The following is a 22,957-nucleotide window of genomic DNA, read 5'->3' on the forward strand; positions in this document are numbered from 1 at the left end:
TATGGTTTGCGCCTCCAGTCATGGCGGACATCGAGGTGGCAACGGCTCCACCCAGGTGCCGCCGAACTGCCGAAGAGGATGGCCACGGTGGCGTGGCTCAGCGCGGGCTCCTCTCGCTGGCCGGTGGCCGCTGATGTCCCCACCTTGTGGCTGAGCAACGCCGCCAACGCCGCCACCCTCGCCGTTCGCTGGGACTGCGGCGACGACTCCCGGCCGTGCCGTGCGACCGCCTTTGCAACGGTGTTCTCCATTCTTCCCTGTCAATTGGGCTGCTCCTCACATCGCCTCTCTCCTTCTGCTTCTCCGGCGACGTACGCCGAGCCGCAACGGCGTGGCCCGAGAGGTAATGCTTCGTGATTCCAGCTCCTTTCCTTCAGTAATCCCCAAATTGATGCTGAAATTCATTCCCCATGAGCATTTCTAAGCCATGGGCTTGTGTATTTTGTTGGGTTTCGGTGCTCATGGCAGATTGGTGGGGATGAAGGCGCCAATAGGCCAGCGACAGAGTCCTGACGACCCTGTGGAGGGTGCCGCGATCAGGATGGGCTCTGTGGCCCCTTTACAATCCCCATCGTTGCCTTCTTCCTCGTGCTCATAGCTTGTGCCGGCAAAGGGGTCCTGCGCAGGCAGGGTTGGTTCCATGCTTACTGACATCGAATGCTTCCTCACCTCTGTTTTGTTCTGCTTCGTCATTTTTTCGAACTTTTAATCTGACTGAGTATTCAATGGAGGGCTTACAAGGGACTCACATTGATATCATGCACATGTGGTTTAAGGTGCGTATTCAATTCTTTCTATCACCAGCAAGCTGTTGGCCACACATGTTCGTTACTGTCAGTTGTTTGTTGTTGCTTGATACACTGCGAACCTTTGAAACTGCAGTTAATTGGAATCTTGCATGATGCGACATAGATTTGGGTTTTATTACGCCATTTGGGTGTGGAAATCTCAATGTAGAGATGCTTTCGCTGTAATTTGGCCTAATATGAGTTCCACATAATTTTTAGGTTTGCTATCTAGTCTTTTGCATCTCTACAATCTGCTGTAGTGTTGTGGAATATTGCTATGTAGTCTATTGCATTTCCAGAAGTCTCTTTTGTGGGATATCGAGGCAATTTCGTTTCGTTAGAAATGGAGACATGATCTGTATACTGGGTTAATAACTTGATGTAGTATGCTTAGAACGAAAGATTGCGAACCATTTAATGTATACCTTTTTGCTCTCTTCGTTTGTGATGCCTTTATACATCTGAAACTGGACTTATTCTAAGTCTAACGGGATGCTAATCTTGGGTGAATTGTCTTACCTATTTGATTGAATCGCTTAGTCCATGGAAGAAGATGATTTTGTATTCAACCAATCTGCATATTTTTCTGATGATGGAACAATGTGTTTGCTGCTGCTAGATTTTTGTTGCACCTTTCAAATAAGTAATATACCATGGCTCGTTGTTCTTAACTTAATCTTAAATCTCTTTTGCCACCATTAGTGCTACTGCCGGGCATGTGATCTCAAAATGGAATGTTTTGCCACTAATATTAGTTGTTATGTTCAATGTAAAAAATGAGCATGGCATAATGACATTTATATATTGGCACTCATCAGCCATTTTGCTAGCTAGTTATGATCTATTTGCTAATGTGATCAACTGAATCATAGCATATAGTTTTCACTTTTGTTGCTTGAGTTGCTTGGTGGATTAATGCCGTTATTGCCACAGATTCGTTTGGGCTTAAAGCTGCTTAGATTCTTATAGAAGTCATGTGGCACAGGAAATTTCCCTATAATGCTCTTTCAAATCTAGGTGTAGCCCTTAGTTCCAAGCAGTCAAGACCTTCATATGTTTTGCTGTCGCTCTGTACTATCTTTTTTTCTTGAACAGGGTTCTGTCATCTGTTTATAGGAAGCAACATAACACTATATTTAGGTCTGGCGCTCTGTACTACCATGTTTTTTCCACGAACAGGGCTCTGTACCTTTCATCTGTACTTTTCCCCTAATTATCTCTAGTGGCAATAAAACAATCCATTCCACTGACTTTTATAGTGTGTTTTACTTTGAACTCAAGCATATGTTTTCTCATTTTAATTATGTTGTCATTATATTGCCTTTGGCAACAATGAGCTCAGGTTCTAGCATACTGCTTAGTCACCACAAGGTTACCTTATGTACTACTGTAGAGCCCTTAGGGTCATGCTATACACCTTGAATTCATTCTTAATATTTGTTCCATCAACAAAATTGTCCTAATTATGTGAAGTGACATATTATTAAATTTGGAGACCTATATTTTAGCATGAAAACTGTGTGATGGTGATAAAATAAAAAAAATCCCGCCTTCCTAAAAAAACCTAGTGACTTTCTTGCGGCAGGGCCTCAAATTTAGCACAGGGCTTTCAAAATTTTTTTGTATGACCTTGATTCTAGGCAACCATTTCAGGTCTAAGAAGTAACAGTTAACTTTCCCGTTGTTTTACTTTCTGGTTTCATCATGAACTAGCTTGGGCCAGTGTAGTCAATACTTTTCACACCATTAATTGTTTTACTTCTGTGATTCTGTCCTGTCTACTTGGAGGGTTTGAGTATAAAAAATCTAGGTTGGAACTTGGAAATACTCAAATAGGATCAGAAATGGGCTAGCGATGCATGGTTAAACTCCTCAGCAACATTTGTCTTAGTAAATTAATAAATGCCATTATCTCGAATATATTATTTCATTGATATAGTAGACCTGCTAACTAGTTGGTTATTTGTTTATGTAATCTTTCAAACCATTACGTCGGGGTGTGCAGATAGCTTTTGTGTTCCACAGTGTGTACATTTGCCATTCTTGCACCATATCCTCTTTTGCTGTTTGCTTCATGCATGCAGGAAAGGACAGTTCTTTTGTCACATTTAGGAATTAAACGTAATTTTATACCCTTTGAATTGCTTGATATGATGCTATAACAATATTTCTGTTGTTGTGCTCTGAACCGGTTGATACCTAATAGTGAAAAGAAAATCTACTGACAATTATTTCTGAACTACAATAATTAACTTCAGTTTCTGAACTACTTTTTTCTGTGCTATACGGCTGCATCATTTCTCTGAGTTTTGCGCCTCTATTGAAGTGAAATGGCAGCGGCAGTGGCCATATCTTGAATTCTTGGTTCATGAGTCATGCAAGGTGTGTAATGTATTCACCCTCTCTTGATAATATCACCATCCATTGACATTGATTTGAACGTACATGTATATTAGTGTTATGTGTTGGTTACCCTGTTCTGTGGAAATTGAAGTTAATTAGAGCTTTGTATGATGTGCCATGTATTTGGATTTTTAGTATATAGACTTCTAATGTGAAAGTTTAATAATGTGGTTGTGCTTTCGATGTACTAGGCCTTTACTAAGCTCGGCACAATTTCTCAGATATGGCTGCAACGCCACAGGTTTGCCTTCTAATGCTTTGAATTCTAGAGGACCTGTAGTGAGGGAACTTCTCATTAGAAAGTTCCATTTTCTCCAAAAATGGTACATTGTCTGCATACTGGGTTTATGCGGTGTACATACTGCATAGTACTATAGAAGGCAAATTGTCTGCATAGTGGGTTTATGCAGAGAGTACATTGTGTCTAGTCGTTTTCTCTTCATCCTTGGTCATTTGTTTTTGCTTATCCCTAGTGATATATGTTCTATCATAGATTAAAATGGAAGCAAAGCTTTCAAGAATTGGAGCCTAATCATATATTATTTGTGACATCATTTTATTGAATTGATTAGTTCGTAGGAGAAAGTATTTAGTGTTGAACAAATCTGCATGTTTGCCAGATATCAGGATCAAGGCCAATGTTTTACTTGCTGCAAGGTTTTGTTGCTTTTATGTACAACCTTATCTGTTTACGGGAAAGGTGGATGCTCTTTGCATCTTCCAAATAAGTGGATCCATGAATTGATGTTCTTAAAATAACTTCATAACAGTAAACAAAAGTTTGTTTCCAGTAGCGTGTGCTATTGGCTTGCTCTATTAGTTTTTTCTTCCAAATAATAGAAAATGTGTGCCCTACTCACATATTACAAGCTGTGGGATAACATGATATGTGATATTCTGCTTAAAATGTCTCTGTGACATGTATCTATTTACAATCATTTCCCACTTTGCTTTCCTAGTTATCACTTATCAGGTAATTTGATTAACAAAATCATCACATGTGGTTCTCACCTCCCACCTCTCAATATATTCCCATAAGAGCATACTTAGATTTACAAGCATCAAGTCTGGTTCAGAACTATATCAGCACTACTTTCTTATAGAGTTCCACTGAAAACTTTTCCAAGAACTTATCTATTGGACTGTCTCTGTCTATCTACCTCTCATAGCAAGAGAGTTAGATGTTTCCTTAACCAAGGCTTAGTTTGGTTTTGCGAGTAAACTAAAATGGTAGTCAGCTGAATTTGATGGAATGACATGCTTCCTGGTCCAATTTCTGCAACTGTTTTGTAAGACTGGATGTGACTAGCTAGTAGCTAGGTCATAGCTGGGGCGAGCAATTGTTTGTTGTTTCAGTATCGATGTAGGACCTATCAAACCGACTCTGAGCTCTTTTACGGTGCACTATACTACTACTTAGTGGTATATAATATAGAGAAGTTCTAACCGTGCATTGTTAGATAATTTATTAATTTGTATAGTAATTCAATCGCTTGGGGGTTCGATCTGTTTTTTGAGTTCTTATCGGTGCAGTACGCCTGCCTCCACCCGGAGGTACCTCTTCCCTAGGGCGCCCTTGCGACACCCCTTCCTGGCCACCGTCCCAGCAGGCGTCCTCCACGTGCTGCCGGCGCCCCAAGAACAAAGTGCATCCTACGAGGCTGATTGAAAGCTAGCGTGCTTGCGCCCTTGCACCGCCATGCTTTAGATTCTTTCCATCTTATTCGCTGAGGACAGGACAGTTTGACACCACAGAATTTAGTGCTGAATTAAAAGTCAACTGTCTCAATTTAATTTGGGTTTCTTCAGTTTTAGTTTTGTTTATCCTGAGACTGATGTCATGATAAACGTAGAAGTAAAAGCCAGGATACCAAATGTATCGGTATAAATTCAGGATATCTATTATTTGGACTAGCTCGACAAGATTAGGGTTGTTTTCAAAAATTATCATCGTCTATGATAGAAGGAAAATGAGGGAGAAGATTTTCAAGTCAGTCTTGTCTCATGATGACAACATCACCTTTGTATGTTTGTAGCTGAGCCAAGTATTCTATATAAAAAGTGCTACCAAACACTTTAATAAGATGCCACATGTGATTTGAGATATTAGAAGCACCAAACTTTTGTAAAATTTGAGATATACTTCTGCATACGGTATGTTTCAGGTGAAGTATCTTATACAGTTTCTGCATAACTTAATAGACTTAATCACAGGATTACTTATCAGACTTGGAAGGCCACTACTGTTCTGGAAAAGGAGAAAGACAACATTTACTCTCCCTGAGTTCACCTGGCCATCAAGCGTGACTTGATGAGTTGATGAGGTTAAGCACTGTACTGAAGTGTTTTGCTGATGCCAAATGATGGAATGGTTTAATTGTTTATCTTTGTAGAGCTGCTATATCCTTGATCTGGCAGTGAATAACTTCAGTTGAAGTCATAGCTTTTCTTACCAGAGTTTAATCACGGAAATTAGTTGTCAGACTTGGAAGGCCACTACTCTAGAGAAAGAAAGAAAGAAACAAAAAAGACTTGGAAAGACACTTTGTGAATAAAGCTTGTTACTGTTTTTGAAACATTGTCTGTGAAGTCTGTGGAGTTTCGCTTTTAAGTGTGATCTTTGTTTACAGTTTCATGTTTACAAACTTTTTATCAGTAAAGTTGGTTGCTCCAGACCATTAAAGGACATAATAAGGACTCTCTCAATCTACAAGACACCAAACATAAGGAATTATCCTTTTGCAGAACTGTGCACCTCTTCACAATCAAGCGGATTCAAGGACCTTATTAGAATCTTTATGCTTGCTAATTGCGAGTGGACTTAGGAAATGTGCGTAAGTTTCAACAGCTGAAAACGTTGAACTTCTACGATTCACATATACATATTGGCTGAGTTCATGAACTGGAATCTTAATGCCTGATGTGTTTATTATTTCTTGAACAAGTTGGTGCGTTTCTTTATCCGCAGAATGTTAATTCAATGGCAGATCTTTATGTTGGCTACTCCTATAACTACCTTGTGTTATTTAGTTGGTTTTTTAGGCTCTGATGCTCCGATTGACCTCGCTTAGTAACATTAAGCTAGTTCATTGTGCTTCTAGTTTATGGACTTGCTAATAACATAGTTATTTGAACACGCTTATAGTTTGCAGCAGCTGGAAAACAATGCATCACCTTATATTTTCTGATTGTCCCGAGTTCATTTGCTTTGCCAAACTGTATCACTCACTGATCTTTTGTTTCTGGAAAACAATGCCTCACTTATATTTTCTGATTGTGCCGAGTTCATTTGCTCCTGCTTCCTGGATTTTCATTTTTAGTTCCATTCAATCTTAACATAAACCTACATGTGCATGGTACGTAGACCTATTGAGAGTTCAAGACCATACGAGGCACATGCTGCTTGTACAATGCACACAGCTATGTTCAATTTCAGGTACACGTGCACGAGCGCACTCGTTCTCAGGGAATACAGAGCTACGGCCTTAAACTAAAATATGCAAAGAAAAATGATTTTTTTCAGCCCGATTTTCATTTTTCAAAATGGCCTCGCAGATTTCGCTTTGCCACGGGAGTTACGCCGGCGCCATCTCAGTGCACGACCGACCGCTACGACCTTTACTACATACCTTCCTGGCGTCACCTTCACCGTCGCACACGGTACGAAGGCGGTGGTGGCGGCGCGGACGGCGTCGATGGCCTCGCCACCGACGACCCCCGGGAAGTTGCCTTGTCACTTGCCAGGACCAGGACCGGTCTGCTCGTTGCCGGCGCTTCCGGGCGGGCGGCGTCGTGCTCGCCCAGCAGGCCACGCCCTCCTGATGCCCGCGTGCCGCGGTCTCGCCATCGGCGTCGCCGTGCACCACCGTTGAGTCCACGCACTTCCTCTTCCTGCACACCCGTGCGGCGGCCGCATGCACACGCGCGTCTAAGCGCCGCGCCAGCGTTACTGCCGCTGCCTGTCATAGACCGGATGGGCGGAGCCGGAGCCTCCTCCCCGAAGCCTTCTTCGAGGCCATGTGGGCCACCGTACCAGAACCAATCAGATGGAGGTCGTACGTCGAGACGCCCGCTGACCAGCTCCTCGCCACCCTCACATTGTCCAGGGATAGCGTGGAGCGTGTCCCGGATACCGTGTCCGCCGCGGCCGCGCCCCGCGGCGTCGCGCCGCCCCAGTGCACCTCACTGGTCGCCGCTTTGGGCTTCGTCTGGTCGTGCTACCAGCGATCCAAAGACGTGACGTCGTTGTCCACACCAACCACACAGCGAGCACCGGCGACGGCCGAACCTGCTTGCACTTCCCTGATCCCCGTCGACGCTGCGTCAGCCCAACGTTCGCCATGGCCGCAAGTCGAGTAGGCGGCTCGGGAGCCGGGAGCAAAAGACTTGGAGGTGTTAAAGACTTGGTGGAGGCTAGACACGCGTCGACATCGGTGAGTCATGCCTTGCGGGGCGTGCAAGAGGGTTTGACCGGTTTGACCTCAAAATCGGGGGTGAGTCACGCCAGGAGGGTGTGCAGAGGGTTTGACTGGTTTGACCTCAAAACTGGGGGTGAGTCACGCCAGGTGGGTGTGCAGAGGGTTTGGGTGGTTTGGGCTTCAAAATCACCGCGCAGGCAGGTTTGCCGGTTTGGACCTCAAAACCGGGGACGAGTTCGGTGCGACCGGACGGCATTGAGTTAGAGGACGTGTGGCACCAACGTGAAGCTTGCATCGAGGTGAAGCAAACTCATGAAGGTGCCGGGTCCGTTTGATGAACGAAGAAAAAGTTGGATGACTTTACCCTTGGAGGGTATTTGGGTTGTGTGCTTAATGTAAGGGTATTTTGAATATTTGCCAAATGCCTATATATGTATAGGAGGGCTGTTTGGGGCAGCCATCTCTTTGGGCTTGTAGGTGGTAGTCTACTCATTTGTTTGTGAGAGGCTTTGGGAGAGAGGTTAGGGGAAAGAGGAGGAATCTTTGATTTGATCTTTTGCCATCCTAGCTTGGATTGTGCTAAGGAGTGGCTTGTAGCCGGACATGGTGAAATAATCCAATGATCTATTTTGTGCCATCTTATTCCATCCCGTTTGGATTTGCACGAACCAGCGCATCATCGGCGACTTGCTGTCCGCCGCGTGCTGCCTGCGGCTGCGGCGCCTACGTCTCGAGTTCATTGCCGGGATCGCCGCACTCCGGCTGCGCGCCGCCGCGACGCACGAGGAGCTCCGGCTGGATCACGTCCGTGACATGGCGTCAGTGGAGCTGGACGCGCCGGGCCTCCGGGCGCTGCACGTCACCGACTGCTACAAGATGGCGTCCGACGACGCGGCGGTGACCATCTCGGCGCCGAGGCTGGAGACGCTGGCGTGCGCGGAGATGTGCCACCCGGACCGCCTGCGGTTCGACGGCGCGGCAGCCGTCCGGCGATCGGATAACATCTTCCTCTAGCTAGTCGCACGGCCGCCCGGGCGTCTGCAGCAACGCCGGGGCCGTGTGGCTGCTGCAGCACTGCCCCGCACGTAGCGGACTGCCTTGGCGTGCACACATCGCCTCCCGCGGCGCACGCATTGCGCATCACCCTCGCCGACTTTGACCACCGCCTCCGCTTGGTGCTAATACGGACCGAGCCGCGCTGCCCGCCAGGCGACGTCTAGTGCGTCCTGCTCACCATGAAGGGGTGGCCGCGCCAGACCTGCCATGCGGGAGCGACTACAACATCCAGCTGCCTTGTGCCATCGACGCCATCTGGGGTGCCACCGGTGCGGTCGAGCGCACGCGTCCATTCATTTCCCGGCGAATATGATCCGCGCACCCAGCTTACACGCGGTGTGCCAGCGACCACTCTGCATTGACGCCGACTCAGCGCACCGTCCCTAGCTCTGACGAACGCACGCTCTCGGTGGCCAACGCAGGGAGGAGAGCGCCCACCGGCGGCGGAAGGAGGTTTGATGGCGCGCAGCGGCAGCACGTTCTCCCAAACAGCCAAGGCCACAGCTTAAGTCTGATTCCACACCACATTCTCCTTTGCACTTAAAGCTGAAGTCCGAACTGCATTTCAGAAGCAAAGCAAGCGAAATTCTAAATTCTGCACGAAACAAAATAAAAGAACAGACAACACTTCCGCTTTGGTTGCGAGACCATACAGACATATACTATCATCAGTAGCCACGAAGAAATAGTACACTGAAAATCATTGGAAGCAAAAATCCGCAGGAAACAGAAAGCATGAATTATTCTCCAGGCATAAGCCTCATGAAAACCTTAGCCAATGCTGGCACATTTTTACTTCGATTGTTGTTCAGAGAACGTAGCATCGATCCAAAATTTGGGCAAATTTACAGCTACACTGAAACCCATCAACTCCATTGACATCAAGGACTTGAGATCAAACAAACTCTAACCGATTCATCTTAAACTACTGAAACAAAAAATCACTCAAACTCATCAATTCCCTTGACATCGAGAAATTGTTAACGTGATCTCCTTCTCTTAGCGTCTCCTGGACAAAAATGCAGCCATACTGTATCAGTTTCAGACATTCAAGACAGAAGTGTTCTAAAAAGCAAATAAACAGCAGAGTCATCAATCAGGTCCATAAGTTCAACATACACACACCTAATTTTACTAATCAGGATCCATAAGTTCGACGATGCATTCAAGTCGATCTATTACGACCAGCGCGATTGTTCCTATTTCATTTTCTTCTTCCAAGCCGACGCTCTTCTTATAAAAGAAGGCACTCACTGAACACTCACGCATCTAATTTTACTGATCAGGATCCATTATGCAGTACGAAGAAAAATTTCCACAAATTACAGGAGCACACACATTCAGTAAAAATTCAGACCGCAGCATTTTGCCAATCCTAGTAACTGTCCACATGTTAGAGTAAGATTATACCACAACCAACAGTGCTGGATGTATTGTACCTTGTATCATGGACCTAGGAAGGGGTCCTCTTTGGGATCCGGAGTGTTGTTATCGTCATGCTCAGCCGACTTGCCCAACTTGGCCTTGAGCGCCTTGTGGACGATCTCGGCCACCTCTCTCGGGTGGTCAGGCCTCACCACCTGGCACGCCTCCTTCAGCAATGCCATCACCTTGTCAGGGAAAAACCGCACAAAAATAATAAGTAATCTCAGCAACGATGGTTTTCCCAGCACCGCCGCCCAGGACCGCTCTTCTCTCCGCCATGTCCCCGGCGTCCCGTTCCACCCGACAAAACTCGCGCACGCAGCACCAACCACTTCCTCCCCACGCTCATCCACCAAGCAAGACGGCGAGTTCGCCGGCCGCGAGCAACCAAGTCGACCAGCGCCGAGCATTCCTGCCCATGCCCTTCCGCTCCGCCCAACCCCCCTCACCGTATGCAGAGAACAAAGCACAAGCAGCACCGGGAATATAATTAAGCTGCACTCGAACAACTAGATCGAGCCATACAAAACCGTCGAACCGATCTGCAAAACCCTCTTCAAAATGCAGCAAAACTCAAGCAACTTTTGCGAAATCCCCAGACTCGAGCAGGACGCGAGAACAACCGACACACATTCAGGCGCACAACAACGACGGGGAGCGGGCGAGGGAAGCTCCTTAGCTACGGAACATGGTCATGGCGGCGCCTCCTCGAACTCGATCCCCGCCACCGTCACGAGCGAGTGCGCCGGGAGGCAAGCAGAAGAATGGGGAGGCGAACAGGGACAGGATCTTATAGTGGAGGGCGAGAGCCGTGAGGCCTGATGCCGTGAGGCGTGAGGAGGCTCCCGTTTGATGGGAAGGAAAAAGAAACGGGCTAGCGCCCGGACGTCCGGCGGGAGCAACTCCCGTCGGACACATGCGTCACCATCTGTTTTAAATCTAACGGCTACAGTAGTACCATAATAAATATCACTAATTATCCAACATTCCGTTGCAACATCAAAACAAAATAGCTGCAACATCGAAAATCTATGGTTGCAACATGAAAAAGATGAAAAAAAATAGCTCAATGTAAACATAATATTCGTGAGGAAAAATTCCCACTGCAACATTGTACACATGTTTCATGCAACATTTTTAAAAAATCATCATATATTGAGTTGGGGTTGAGCTCGTACAGGAAGAAATATTGCAACATGAAAAAATGATAGATGAAAAACAAAAGCCAACTATTGCAACATCGAAACATCTCAGAAAATCAATCGTGCAATATCAGACGATACGTTCATCCGCAACACCCGTGCGCATCTACAGCACTTGCAACATCCAAGAATCCCTACTGCAACATCGTGAGATACCTATTGCAACATGACCGCCACCCGATCCTTCCCCGCTCGGATCTCGCCGGGGTCGGGGAGAGGGCCACCGGATCCGGGGGCGTTGGGCGCTCCCAGTTGGTTGAGGATGCCGGAGTGGGGGGAGGGGCGCCGCCAGGGTGGGGGACGAGGTTCCCGGAGTGGAGGAGCGCGCCGCCGCCAGGGTGGACGAGGAGGACGTCGTGGTGGGAGAGCGTGCCGCCGTCGGGGTGGGGGACGAGGCCACGGGGGTGCGGGACGAGCCTGCCGGGGTTGGGGAGCATGCCGCCGCCGGGATGGATGAGGAATACGTCAGGATGGAAGGTTGAAGAAGAAAAAGGATGGGGAAGAAAAAAAAGGTAGAAATAGATAAGGAACGGAGCGGTGGGGAGCGTCCGACCGTCCGGATGCCCTCACCATAGCATTTCCGAAAAAGAAAATACCGTCGGTACAACGGTGGAAAAAGATCTAACACTCTGAACAGCTGGAGGTGCCAGCGGCGGCGGAAGCGTGGTGCGTGGGTGCGTGGCTGCCGTGCCGCTGGCACTCGCTAGGCGGGTTTGGGGCGCACGGACTTGGAACCGAACGCTCAATGTTTTCTCCTCCTCCATATTCAACTATTTTTTACCTCCAGATCTCAATCCGACGATGGATAACTCGCTAGTGGGTTTCCTCATCCACCGAGCTCCTCATCCGCCGCCATCAAGTGTGCCATTCTGTTGTTGGCTAAGGTAAGATCTAACAAGACTCTAGCCCGCTCATGGCAGCTACCTTCCTAATTCCCATCCCTACCGTCATTGTTACCTACCGTTATCATCGTCGCCCCCCGCCCTACCTAGTTCAATGGGCCTGCTTCACCGCCTGTACCGGCAACATTATTGGTATCGGCCTCATATCACATATACCCGCTATCTCTGCCCTGCCGGCTTCCACCCCCCGATCTTCCCTCTAAGTCCTGCAATAGAGAAGCTCGTCAGAGTTCTTCACTTTGGGTTTGAATCATACGTGCAGACTTTATGAGGTGACTTGTTTATGCTGCACTTCAGGATGCAAACATGGTTTTACTGTTTTACATATGATGTCATGTTGTAGCATACATTTTACTAGTAGTGAGCTCTAAATAGTTGCCAGTTACTTCTTATATTTTTCAATTATAATTTTAGTTTCCAGGATTCACAACTCTTTGTTGGACATGAGATTTTGCTTGGGCGTTGTGGGTACTGCAAGTTTTTGGAGTAACATGCTACTGCTACTTCTCTTGAAGAAATCTGATTTCTGACATTGTTGTGTAATCTTGGATATAGGCCTCTTCTCTGCAAGCTTAGGGTGTGCACTCAGAATATAGACTGCATTATGCTTTGTCGTGCTGCCAAGTGTACATAGATGCATAATGTTGCTGTAGGTATGCGATTCATATTTTTCATTTAATTAGCTCCCTCCGTCCTAAAATACAAGACATCTTAAGTTTTTCTAAAGCTATATTTCTTTCTAAATTTCACCAAATTTATAGTGGATAATATTAACTTATATCACATCAAGTAAGTAAAATATCAAAATATATTTATAATAAATGTAATGATACTTTTCGGACACAACTATTATTTATGTTTTTCATAATTTTGGTCAAACTTTAGATAGTTTGACATGTAGATGCTTTGTGTTTCAGGAAAGAGAGTATGTCGTTGCCACATTTTTTTGCTAGGCTATAAACATAGTAATAGGATTTATAATTACAGTATTTGGACTAAGCTAGCGAACACACAATAAATTCAATGATTGACATGACTATTGTAAGTTGTAACTGTTAATTAAGCGTAAGCACCACATTTTGATAAAAAGGGAGGTTTTCATAAAAAAGAATGAAATAGAAACGACTTTACCCTCTCTGGTCCGAAGAGTTGTGTGGCATGTTCCAAAACACATTTGAAACTCTTAGCTAATTAGAGTTTGAAAAAATCTAATAACATTTAACTAAAATTTCTCATCGGATGCTTTTGACTAAAAGTTTTCAGTCCACAATTCAAGTACAAATTAAGGTTTATCCTCACAAGAAAAAGCTCAAAGGTGTGTGCAATCAACCTGGCGCGTCTAACAAATCCCCTCGATCGGGCACACGGCCCATTTCCACGGCCAGACAGAACCAAGAAGGAGCGGGGCTACATGCACGAACACAGACTGTACACACGACACCACGCACACACGAGACTGCACACACGACACCACGCACACAAGCAAATGGCACACACGACATGAGCCACAGAAGATCCAACATCCTCCTCAGCTTCCTCCGGACGTCCCAAGCTGCAAACCTCACCAACCCACCCCCACTGCCGCTCCTCGGCTCCGTTGTTGTGGTGAGCCCTCGCAATTCGCTCGGAATGGCCTTCTGGAGCATAGGGTCCGCGCTTCCATGGCTAGCGTTGAGTCAGCTGCCGCTCCGCCCCAGGTGCTGCCTCCGCCGCCGCGGACGGTCGCGCTAGCACCGGCTCTGCGACTCACGGACTTCTTCTTCGTCTTCAGCTTCCTCGGCTTTGCATGGCTGAGTAGGACCTCCAACGGCGCTTTCATTGCCGCTGAGTGGGGCTACAACTGGGGCTCCATCCAAGCAGCCGCCAGCCCGCCACCAAGGAGATCACTTTGGCCGGCTCCGTGCTGCTGGGGGGTTTTCCTCGACGCCATCGCCATGGTCTTCGTCAGCCTGTGCTAGCGCGATGCGAGCCACAGGACTGAGACTCAAGGTGAGGTAACCAAACACGATTTCAATCTCTAGCCAGTTGTTTGATGCCATCTCGTTATCCGTGGGCAATTTCTAAGCATTGGATTGCTCAATTGCTCATTTCTGCTCCTGGCAGGATTGGCTCATGGTGCCGTCATCGTGTTGTTATCATCTTAGTCGTGGGCATACCGATTCAAGTTTTGTTTCCTCTTTAAAGTGGATGTCACTGCTATAGATGGATTGCTGTGTTTTATTTGGTTTCTTGATTTCTCAAGACACGAATTAACTGTCTATGTGTGAATCTTAAGGTGTATTAGTGACTAAATGGTAGCAAACTTTCACATGGTTATCCTAATCAAACTCTAGTTTGATCTGTCTGTTACTCTATGATGAAACAAAAGTATGTGCCTTTGTTACCACTACAATCATATAATGGTTATGTTAGTTTAGGATCCAAAGTTTTATTGATTTCATGTTCAATCATAGGCAATGATATCAAATGTAATGAGTCATGTGCTGAACTTTCTGTTTGTTTGCAAATAGTGGCTTGATATAGTTTGCTTGAACCACTACAGTGAATATTAGATCATAAGTGAGCTAAACTCACAAGGGTGTTCATGGCTAAGGAAGTTCTGTTTTTGTGATATATGTCTCCCAAGTGTCTCGAATGTATTATTTATTGACACAGAACATGTTAATTGAAAACCAGTAAGTTATTTGTAGAAATGTGTTCTTGTGATGTATAGTCTATTTGGGTTTTATTCCATAGATCTGGTGTAAAAATCTAATAGGTTTTGCGGCATCTCTTAACTATTTATGTCATATCAGCGTCATACTTTATGTTTACTTGACCAAAGGCACAATTTTGCTTCGAAAATTAATTTGACACATGGAACTAAGTTAACTGACTTTGATAGCACGGCATGCTTCCCTGTTCAATTTCTTGACATGCTTCGTAAACCTGGATGCATTAGTGAAGTTGCTATGGTAGTCATTTGTGTTCTTCTGGTGATTTTCATTTCCTGGTTGATCTAAACCATCAACCCTGAAGCTTTTTTTTCTTCTTTAAAGGATGTTACTACAATAAATGGACTACTGTGACTTATTTGGTTTCTCAAGATAGGAATTATCTATATATGTGCGAATCTCAAGGTGTATCAGTAACTAAATGCTATCAAACTTTCACATGGTTATCCTAGTCAAAGATTCATTTATTTGTTTGCACCGTGTCAATGGAAAAATGATCTCTGTGTATGATTGGTGTTTTCCTTTTTTTTCATCTCTGTCTTACCGCCTTGATATTTTCTCCATTAGGCTGTCGTGGTCCTTTGTTTTGTTTTGAGTGAACTGATTAGGCCTTCTTTTATAACCTGTGGAATCTAATGAAATCAACTTTATGTAACATTACATGGAAGAATTGTAACACAACCGATGGGGCAGGTACATGTGGCGAGTAAGGGATAGGTCGTGGTGATGATAAAATGGAGCGGGAGGCAGATTCATTTTCCTTCATGAGTTTTTCACCTCTTTCCAATACTTTCCCACCCCCTCCGAATTGAGTAGTGGGACCAATCGTGAGCTTACAAAAGAACTCATTTTTTATAGTATATAATAGAAATAGACAGATTAGTTAAACTAGCATGCTCCGGCAAGATATATGTACATAATTCAGATCTAATGCTCATAATTGTAATAATAAGGTTTATGTAATAATATAATTAGGAAGTTAATAGATTTAAAGTGGAACAAACCATCATTTTACCTAATAACTGCTAATATAGTTCGATCAAGTTTTACATTCTCCTTACTTTTTATTTCATATCATATAAGATGGACTTTGAGATATAACATCAGTTAAATAACGTCAGGTTTAGAAGTGTCCAATGGGAAGACAGTCTCCAACAGTGCCAACAGAATTGAAACTGAAGAACTGGAGTGATCGAAGCCTCTAAAGTTTTATTGATTTCATGTTCAATCATGACGTAGTGGACAAACCTCCGATGCAATGATGAAATGAAACACACTGTTAATGAACGAAACTACTCGAAGACAGCGTGCCAGACCATCTTGCTGCCTCACCGTCATCGCGCCGCCGAGCGAACCCATCCGCCATTTGCAGCTCCGTGGGAAGCGATTCGCGCCGCACGCGAAGGAAGCATCGAGCTTTGCGAGCGCACCACGTCGCTTCGCGTGCTACGCGAATGGCTTGCCGCGGAGGAGAGGCGCGAATCGTGAGGCAAACGGCCGAGAGATTTTCCTTATCATCAACGACGACGAGTTCGTCGCCATGGACGAATACACGCTGCCGCACCCGACGATTCGCATGCACGCGCGAAGCAAACTGGCGAACCCCGCAAGCGCCGCCCCGCTCGGCGAGTTCAGCGCCGATGCTGTAGGCAAGATGAACATGCTTGGATAAGGATTTGGAACGGATTTCAAGATATTTTCATGGGAAGAACAGATCGAGGTTTACGAGAGCAGGGTTGCGGCAGTCACCTGTTTGCCCCATCAGGGTTTCGTTGAATAATTCGTTTTATCCACTCAACATCTAAACAAAATTGTGACTAGATTCACTTCATCAAACTACTTAAATTAATCCAATCTACACCTAAAAGGAATTTGACCCTTTGTTTCTCTTCATAAATGTTGAGTTTTACAATGTACTCTCTCCATCTCAAATTACTATTTGTTTTGACTTTTCTACATTCTTAGCTTTTGCAATGCACCTAGATATAAGGTATGCCTAGATATGTAGAAAAAGTCATGTATATAGAAAAGCCAAAACAAATAGTAATTTGGGACGGAGCGAGAACCGAGTGAAACAAATAAAAGATATAAGTTATTGAATAGAACTTAGCTGAATAGACGTTGATTTTTTTTTCATTTTATATTAATAAAATATTTTGGGTCTAGACATAGACGTTAACGTGATCAAAAGGCATCTTGACAAGGATTTAGTTGAATAGAGTCTAGAGGTTAGTTTAATATACTAATAAAAAGGTTAAAATATTATAAAAACCTCCGTATTGGTCACATGTGCCGACTCAACAGAATCAAAAGAATTTGGATATTTTACATTAACCAACCAAATGAATGCGAAGCTGGGTCAGACGTCAGAGACAAGGTATGCTTATCCGGCCTAATTCTCCTAATTCTCTCTTTTACCATAGATTCTCCAAGTAAAATAGCAAAAAGGAGAAAATTAATTAGTTAAGCACCTAGCTCGAGTAAGAGAGAGCGCTTGGAGACAAATGTTCTTTTTCTCCAAAAGTTTGCCGGAGCTCTGCACTATCATTTAACAAGTCTTACAAATTCTTATGCTATTACATAACGTAAATAACTCACTCCTCACAACACTGAAAGAAATAAAGTGGAGATAGTTGGTGATTACGGCTGCGCACAAACAACCAGGCGATCGAAGAGGGCATCTCGAAGAAGTGGGTGGTTTTTGTTCGGTGTAAAGAGACTAGCTACTGAAAAGGCAAAAATGAAAAGAATTTATTTTGGAGAATTCCACACCGCGTGATTCCAGGCAGATGGCCCTTGATCTTGTGCAAACAAACTAGTGAGCCAGTAGCGCTGAGGTGCGGCAGTCAAATCCATTTGCAACTATCGGCCGAAACTCGAAACTAAGCTCGGTCTCCATCAGGGCACGGGTCAATGGTCGCATCATGGCGGTTTCACCTTAATCCTCCGATTCTTGCAAAAACTGAAACTGCTGCTGTACGCACATAAATTGAAATTATCGGTCGCTACGTCATAATGATTAAATTCGTGAAGAATTAAGTTTACCTGACAGTGAGCTTGCTTTTTACTGACTCTAAGGAAGACCTACAGAACCAACGAACTAGAACAAACTGCAGTTTGTGGCGAACATTCATTTATTTGCATATATGCTCAAACAAGTCAGGCATATTTAACTAGTAATGGTTATAGTGCTCAGAGTTTAGTAGTTTACCCAACCAAGTCAGGCACAACGAAAAACTGTAACTCGGAAGCTATCAGCCGTCCAGCCACCTTCACGTAGCACGGGCACCAAGTCAAGCATTCTCGTATTTCTCCAGTAGCATATTTCCATCTGGCACGGTGCCAGTTTTCTCAACACACTTTATCCCTCCACAACCTTTGTTCTTGGATCCAGGCGGCGTACGGCACATCCAAGTGGCACCGTGTCCTTGAACGATCGATCATCCATGCTTATACTATGTAGTGGCACTACTACCAACCAGCAGCTAGCGCGTGGGAAATGTTAAGTTCTTTGTGAAATGCGTATAATATATAATGTATTCACCGCAATACTCTATTGATGACGTCCTAGATGAACTAATGTTGTCCTATGTAACTCATTTCTTTAATTTTCTTTATTCTAGAAGAGCTTGAGTACTACATTGTTGTGTGTGTTTTTTAATTAGGAACAAAATGTTGACCACCGGCTCCACAATGGTTTAGAGCAGGTCATGCTTCAAAATGACCGAATCACCCCTCTCGCTTATCCTCCTGTGCTGTGCCCAAAACCTGTTTCTTCAAAAACACATAATGGTACATTATTGGTATAAAGTACAAACCATGGGCTATGGCTATCTGCGACACACGCCTTAGCAAGTGAATTCTAGCATGACCCATGCCCTCTGCCATTCCCGTTCGAAAAAAACAAATGTCTCTAGTCTTTCTAATTTTCAAACTTTTAAGAAAAAAATTATTTTCAAACTTTAAATAGAAAAAATCAAGAATATCTAGTTTTTTTGGAAACTTTTCTCCTAGGACCTTTTGAGGAGTGATTTTTCCAAATCTTTAAAGAGTTCGGGATGTAGGAAGAGGCTGCACCTCGCGTAGCAAGAGGCCCCCTTAGGTTGAGAGTTTGAGATGTAGGAATACCGAGTGCAAGACAAAAAAATAGACGAGGTCGGCATATGCGGGCGATGGTAGGAGCGATGCGGTTGACCTCTCCGCATCATACTCCCTCCGTTCCAAATTGTAGGTCATTTTAACTTTTTTAGATTCATAGATATTATTATGCACCTACCTTCACTACTGGGCAATCCACGTTTAGGACGAGTTGGGAACCCCCTTTAGTATCGGTTTCGCAACCGGTTAGTTCGGTACTAAAGGGGACTCTATTAAAAAATTAAAAAAATGAAAATTCCCCTGCCAGCCCCGCCCCCTCGCTGCCCCGCCGGTCGCCCCCGCCGTCCGCCGCCGGCGCCCTCCACCCCACAGCTTGCCCGCTCCGCATCCACCTTCGCCCCGACCGCCTCCACCCCTCCGCCTCTGCCTGGATCCACCCCTCCACCTCCGCACCTCCTCCCTGCCTCCGGCTCCGCCCCTCCACCTCCGCACCTCCTCCCTGCTCCTCCGCCCTGTTTTGCCTCCGTCCCGCCCTCCGCCTCCTCCGCCGCCTTTGCCTCGCCCGCCTCCGCCCTGCCTCCGCCTTTGCACCTCCTCCCCACCTCCGGCTCCATCCCTCCGCCTCCGCACCTCCTCCCCGCTCCTCCGCCCCGTTCTGCCTCCGTCCTTCCCTCCGCCTCCTCCACCGCCTTTGCCTCGCCCGCCTCCGCCTGGATCCGCCCCTCCTCCCCGCTCCTCCGCCCCGTTCTGCCTCCGTCCCTCCCTCCGCCTCCGTCGCTGCCTTTGCCTCGCCCGCTTCCGCCCTGCCTCCGCCCGGATCCGCCCCTCCGCCTCCGCCCTGCCGCCGCTCCCGCTGCCACCTCACCCCGCCGCTGCTCCTCACCACCGGTGAGGGGCGAGCGAAGGGGGAGGTGAGGGGAGGCAGATCGAGCTGGCGGGTGAGTGTGTGTGTGTGTGTGTGAGAGAGAGAGAGAGAGAGAGAGAGAGAGAGAGAAAGAGAGAGAGGAGGAGGAGGAGGAGGGGGGAAGAGCCAGGCCAGAGAGAGATAGAGGAGGGGGAGGGGCCGGGTGAGAGATAATTAAGGAGTGTGTAGGGGGGTGGGGGTGGACAGGAAGCGCCCCCACCCGGTACTAATGTGCCTTAGATCCTTTAGTACCGGGTGGAGCCCCCACCCGGTACTAAAAGGGGTCATGGGGTACCTCGGGGACTATCTATTAAGTTCGATACTAATGCTCATATTAGTACCGGGCCCAATTCCAACAGTACTAAGGTCATGGACGAAAGGTCCATTTCCTAGTAGTGCTTAAAAAACTAAAACAACCTACAATTTGAAACAGAGGGAGTAGTTGTATAGCTACAGTACAGTTAAGCATCCACGTATATACGGTGTGCATTATATTGGATTCGCAGGATAGCAAGTGAACAATGAGTGCACCATATAGTGGTAGGATGGGCTGTTGAATTGGAAACTTCCTGTTGGACATGACGCATTTGGCCGGAGGATTAGTGGAAAAACATTTAGAAATTTCACAAGAGTCTTCAATTTTTCAACCAAATTCGACCCAGCTGGTTCTTGTGTGCTTGAGGATCAACTTGCTACCTCAGTTGCTGACAAACATTAGCCTTACACTACAAAGTACACTTTGGCAGTAGCGACCTTATATCGTGGAAAGCTTCACCGTGCCTAGCAAAACCACCTTATTCCATCGATCGGCCATGGCAGCTTCTACCTTGTTCCGTGCTTGCGAAACCGGAACCCGCCATTGGACATATCAACTACTCGTCGCGCTTTAACTATGGATCGAGATCGACAGGTTGAGATTGCCGTAAATGCTTTTAGCTTCGTCGTCCTGGTGAACGTCATAACAATGGGAAAAAGTTCCTGAAGAATTAACCTGTTCCAGACAGCCTTATTTTTGACTGATCGATTGCGTCGTTGGCGTGGCACAGCGTTTGGTTTCTACGTTGTCGCCGTCAGACACGTCCAGGAAATCGCATGGTTTCCTTCGCGCCAGCTTTTATTCTAACCCTCCCTGAATCTTCGTAGAGATAAAATTATGCGTCGCTCGCTTCAAACAATGTTAGCCTCCAATCTACAATTTTTAATCCGCCCTGAGCTGCATTGTTTCGTCAGTTTCGTCTCTCCCTCCCTCCCTATATATATACACTGCGAGGGTACTTTCATTGCACTTGCAAGTACCTCCAGAACATCTGCACATCCAAGGCAGGGCAAGATCGAGAAAGAGAGGTGCAGAGGGTAGCAATGGAGGCGGCCGACTTCTTCTGCGTGACCGAGTGCAAGGGTCAGAAGACCATCGACGGCGAGCAGGTGCCGCTGGTCCTGGCTCCTACAGAGAGCACCAAGGGAGGCAACGGCGTCGAGGCGCTGGTGGAGGCGCTGAGGGCGAACCGGGAGTGGGTGGATGGCAAGGTGGTTGCCAACAGCGGCGTGCTGCTGCGCGGCTTCGACGTGCGCGACGCCGTCGATTTCAACGCCGTCGTCGAGGCGCTGGGGTGGCCGGACATCCGGTACGTCGGCCCGGCGCCGCGCACCCACATCCACGGCCGCGTCTGGACCGCCAACGAGGGGCCCCTCGAGGAGTTCATCTACTACCACCACGAGATGGTCCTGGTACGTACGGTTCTCTCTCGTTGATCATATATTGCGAGGCCATTTCATCATCTCGATCTCCATTACTAATGGACCTTGACATCATGACATGCCCTCCTTGGCTCAGATCAAGGAGTTCCCGGAGAAGGTGATCCTGTTCTGCGAGGTGCCGCCGCCGTCGGGCGGGGAGACGCCGTTCGTGCCGAGCTTCCGCGTGACGGAGCGCGCGCTGGCGGAGTTCCCGGAGACGGTGGAGGAGCTGGACGCCAGGGGCCTCCGCTACACCTTCACGGCGCTGAGCAAGAACGACACCGGCTCGATGCGGGGACGCGGGTGGGAGGACGCCTTCGCCACCTCCGACAAGGCGGAGGCGGAGCGGCGGGCGCGGGCGCTCGGGATGGACGTGGAATGGCTCCCCGGCGGCGGCATTCGCACGGTCCTCGGCCCGCGGAAGCTCACGCGCGTGTTCCCCGGCCGGAAGGGGCGGAGGATGTGGTTCAACACCGTGGTGGGGATGCACGGCAAGGAGCTCAGCTCGGCGACGCTCGCCGACGGGTCCGAGATCCCCGCGGAGTTCGTGCGCCGCTGCGGCGAGATCATCGAGGAGGAGAGCATACAGTTCCGGTGGGAGAAGGGGGACATCCTCATCCTCGACAACCTCGCCACGCTCCACGGCCGACGCCCCTCGCTGGCGCCGCGCAAGGTCCTCGTCGCCACCTGCAAGTGAAGCAAATTGATCATGGAGTCGCCGCCGGCACTCGGCCTGCTCCTTGTCGCCCATGTTCTGTTGGTGTCATTTCACGTACTCCGCTGCAATAAGATTATTATACTAGTAGTATTATAGGTTGTGTTGAGGAGCGTCGGCAGTAGATCGAGCGGCTTGCAGGTGTGATCTCGTGAGGTTTTCTTTTGAGTGAGCATGCATCATGCATGAATGCAGCAATGACTTGCATTTGCCGCTGAAAGATGCATGTGTATCTGGGGTTAACCTCAGTGTTAACACCTCAATTAAATAAGAAATGGATTGGTATTAATATATTGGATTAATGGTTGATGCGTCCAAACCGAGTTAAATCTGACAATGACACCTGAATTCACAAGCATTTAATTGTCATGCTCTGAGATCACCCGTGAACTAAAGAGCCTGATTGGACAGCACTCCACATATGAAAACAAAAAGGAAATAATGCATTGAACTTTCAGTTGAGTGACAGCAGTTTGGGTCGCATCCAAATGGCAAGAATGGATGCCTCAAGGCGCTCTGCAACAAGACAACAATGTAAATCTGGCAGGCTGGCACACAACTTCGCCGTCCCAGAAAACATACAGAAACACGCTCC

The 22,957-nt window shown here is 46.8% G+C and overlaps 1 protein-coding gene across 1 annotated transcript; it reads left to right on the forward strand.

Annotated features, from left to right (window-relative positions):
- Nucleotides 1-21,269: 21,269 nt before the first annotated feature.
- LOC101784099 (clavaminate synthase-like protein At3g21360) lies at nucleotides 21,270-22,510 on the forward strand. Its single transcript, XM_004974595.2, has 2 exons — nucleotides 21,270-21,638; nucleotides 21,745-22,510. The coding sequence occupies exons 1-2, from the start codon at nucleotides 21,270-21,272 to the stop codon at nucleotides 22,342-22,344; spliced, it is 969 nt and encodes a 322-aa protein (XP_004974652.1). The 3' UTR covers nucleotides 22,345-22,510.
- Nucleotides 22,511-22,957: the final 447 nt, after the last annotated feature.

The sequence above is a fragment of the Setaria italica genome, chromosome VI, assembly GCF_000263155.2.
Source record: "Setaria italica strain Yugu1 chromosome VI, Setaria_italica_v2.0, whole genome shotgun sequence".
Taxonomy (NCBI): domain Eukaryota; kingdom Viridiplantae; phylum Streptophyta; class Magnoliopsida; order Poales; family Poaceae; genus Setaria; species Setaria italica.